This window comes from Cryptomeria japonica, unplaced genomic scaffold (assembly GCF_030272615.1).
Source record: "Cryptomeria japonica unplaced genomic scaffold, Sugi_1.0 HiC_scaffold_436, whole genome shotgun sequence".
Taxonomy (NCBI): domain Eukaryota; kingdom Viridiplantae; phylum Streptophyta; class Pinopsida; order Cupressales; family Cupressaceae; genus Cryptomeria; species Cryptomeria japonica.
The window spans coordinates 46,813-49,272 of record NW_026729256.1 but is presented as its reverse complement, the minus strand read 5'-3'; the positions used below and the strand labels follow the sequence as shown (position 1 = coordinate 49,272).

At 33.7% G+C, this 2,460-nt stretch overlaps 1 protein-coding gene across 1 annotated transcript; it reads right to left on the bottom strand.

The window, feature by feature from the left end:
* Window positions 1-836: 836 nt before the first annotated feature.
* LOC131871650 (pectinesterase inhibitor 4-like) lies at window positions 837-1,394 on the bottom strand. The gene has a single exon (XM_059215989.1). The coding sequence runs from the start codon at window positions 1,392-1,394 to the stop codon at window positions 837-839; it is 558 nt and encodes a 185-aa protein (XP_059071972.1).
* Between the last annotated feature and the right edge of the window lie 1,066 nt (window positions 1,395-2,460).

Genomic DNA, 2,460 nt, shown 5'->3' with positions numbered 1-2,460 from the left:
TGAAATAGTAGCAATTATTCTAACATAGATAGGAGCGATTTTAAAGAGACGATGATGAAGATGAACCAGTTGGTCTTCCACGTCACCGTTGGTACAATTCATTAAGATGGCAGTTACATTATCTGAGGATAATGTCAGTTACATTAGGTGATCCGCATTCCATTAAGTCTTTTTTGATAAAAGTGAAAATTTATTTGAAAATTACAGACAAGTGAAAACTGTAGTAAATATATTGATTTATTGGAAAAACTGTATTATATAGATGCCAGTAAATTTTGTGTTTTTAAGAATGAGTATCCAGATCACTCTCTTGAAAAATTATAATCTTTCGATTAATTTATAATATAAATATAATTCATCATTTAATTTAATTTATTTCAATATTTCAATACTCAGTGATGCAGGGTACACCATACTTACTGCAAGATTTTCAAGCATTTCATTAGTAATTTCTTTTTCATTGATCGTAGTTAATTTATTAAAATTATACTTATCATGAAATATAAAAGAATCTAAATTCCATTATAAAACATCAGAAAAAGAAAATAATTCATACAAACTATAAGATAAATGTTCAAAACAAATTAAAATTCAATAATATATCTTACAAATATATTTCTAAAATCAAACACAATAACAACATTTAAAACATTTCTTGAATCACAAACATTCCATTTGTATGTTACCAAAAATGGTATCTAAATAGCACAATGATGTATCTCACAAACAAAAGAAGTAACCAAAGATGAAGCTTGAACACCAAATATGTGTTATCTGCTATATATATCCCTCCTCACAAGCCAACAGCCAATATGTTTAGCTGTTTTCTAAAGTAGTCAAATGTGTCCCTGTTGCCGAAGAGTGCTAACAACAGCTAGAGCATCACTAATCAACATGGTCAGATTATCTGTATTATCTTTTACACTGGAAACCAAGGTTGCAGGAACATTGCTTTCTTTCAACCCACTCAAACATGTATCCTGATTAGTCTCCACACCACTCAGCCTTGTGAGCACATCTTCTACATATTCCATGAAATTGACATTAGACAATTGCTTTAGTTCTGACTGTGAATCATGAAGCTGTTCCCTTGTATCCTTCAACAGATCTGAGCAGTCTTCAAGAGCCGAGACATTGGGATTTCTTTTTTTGAGCTTTTCTATAAACCTAGAAACAGGTTTCGCTACTTCACTAGACAAACGGACTGCAATAACAGAAAGCTGGGTTAAATCTGCCTCCAAAGCCCCAGAAGCTTTGGACAATTTTGAAACGCAAAAGTGTGTATATAAGGCATTACTGCAGGCATTACTAATTGTATCGGAAGTCTGAGCCCAGCCTCCATGAATTGCTACAAACATGATTGCGCACAAGAGACCACTTCTGTAGGACGCCATGCTTGGAATCAACTGCTCTATTGAAATCACCGACTGAACCAAATGCTCTATTAATGTTTCCCTCGCTTCTGGGACAATATATAGCTCAATCTGAATCTGCTGCATACAAAACTTTCATGGTTGTCATTCAGTAGCAACAGGCTTTTTGCATGCCACTGGAATTTTATATAGTGCACGGTTTTGCGAGATACATATTTATCTATTTTTATGCTTTTTCCTCGTGCATTTAGAGCTAAAATTAGATTTAATGCGTTTCTTGGATTGTCTTTTAAAGTTCTCGCACTTCATGCATGTCATTCTCCTCGTAAACGACTGCTGTTTTGTGTTAACAACTACCACTTGTTACCCGAGGGCGTTCTTTTATGTGAAGTGCGCGACCTGTGTTGTAACTCTCGTCCGCTCGTTTTTGCTTAACATCGCTTCTAATAGTAACTCTCGTGCGCGACCTGTGTTCTAGATCCTCTATTTTTTTATCCTCTCATTTATCATGCAATATATCTTGTAACGTTTGTTTATCTCTTTCAATTATGTTCCTCCTTTATTTATTTATTTTTTGTTTGTATTGTTTGTTCATCTAGGTCTTGATATCACAATCTGTATTATATTTATATCCTCTGTTTGTGTAGTGTCATCCTAGATCTCCTTGACTAATTCATCTATACTTATTCCTATTATACCATAAACAATATATTACGTTTTGTTTATATTATCTTCTTCTACCACGACACTCTTCTCTTAGCTAGTAGGCTAGCATGGGCCTTTTAGTGGACTCCATGGTCTCACTTCTCACTCTTTGCTTGGCCTCATCATTTTAAGAACAAAGAGTATCTACTATCTACTTATACATAAGCTCCTTTTTTTATAGATCTCTTTTTGTGATCTATTACTTAGGAACAAGTTTAATTCTGAAGGCACTTGTCCAAATGTTATCCAATAGTTGTGTTGCCTTCTCTCCTTTTTCCTTAATGGTGTCAATCATTTCCTTCAAAAATTCCTATATTATATCTACCATTACATAATTACTACTCCCAATGAAGTCCAATATGACTTGGATAACGATCTTTCA

What these genes read in the sequence shown, in the direction of transcription:
- LOC131871650 (XM_059215989.1), bottom strand. Translation starts at nt 1,394, where the DNA reads ATGGCGTCCTACAGAAGTGGTCTCTTGTGCGCAATCATGTTTGTAGCA.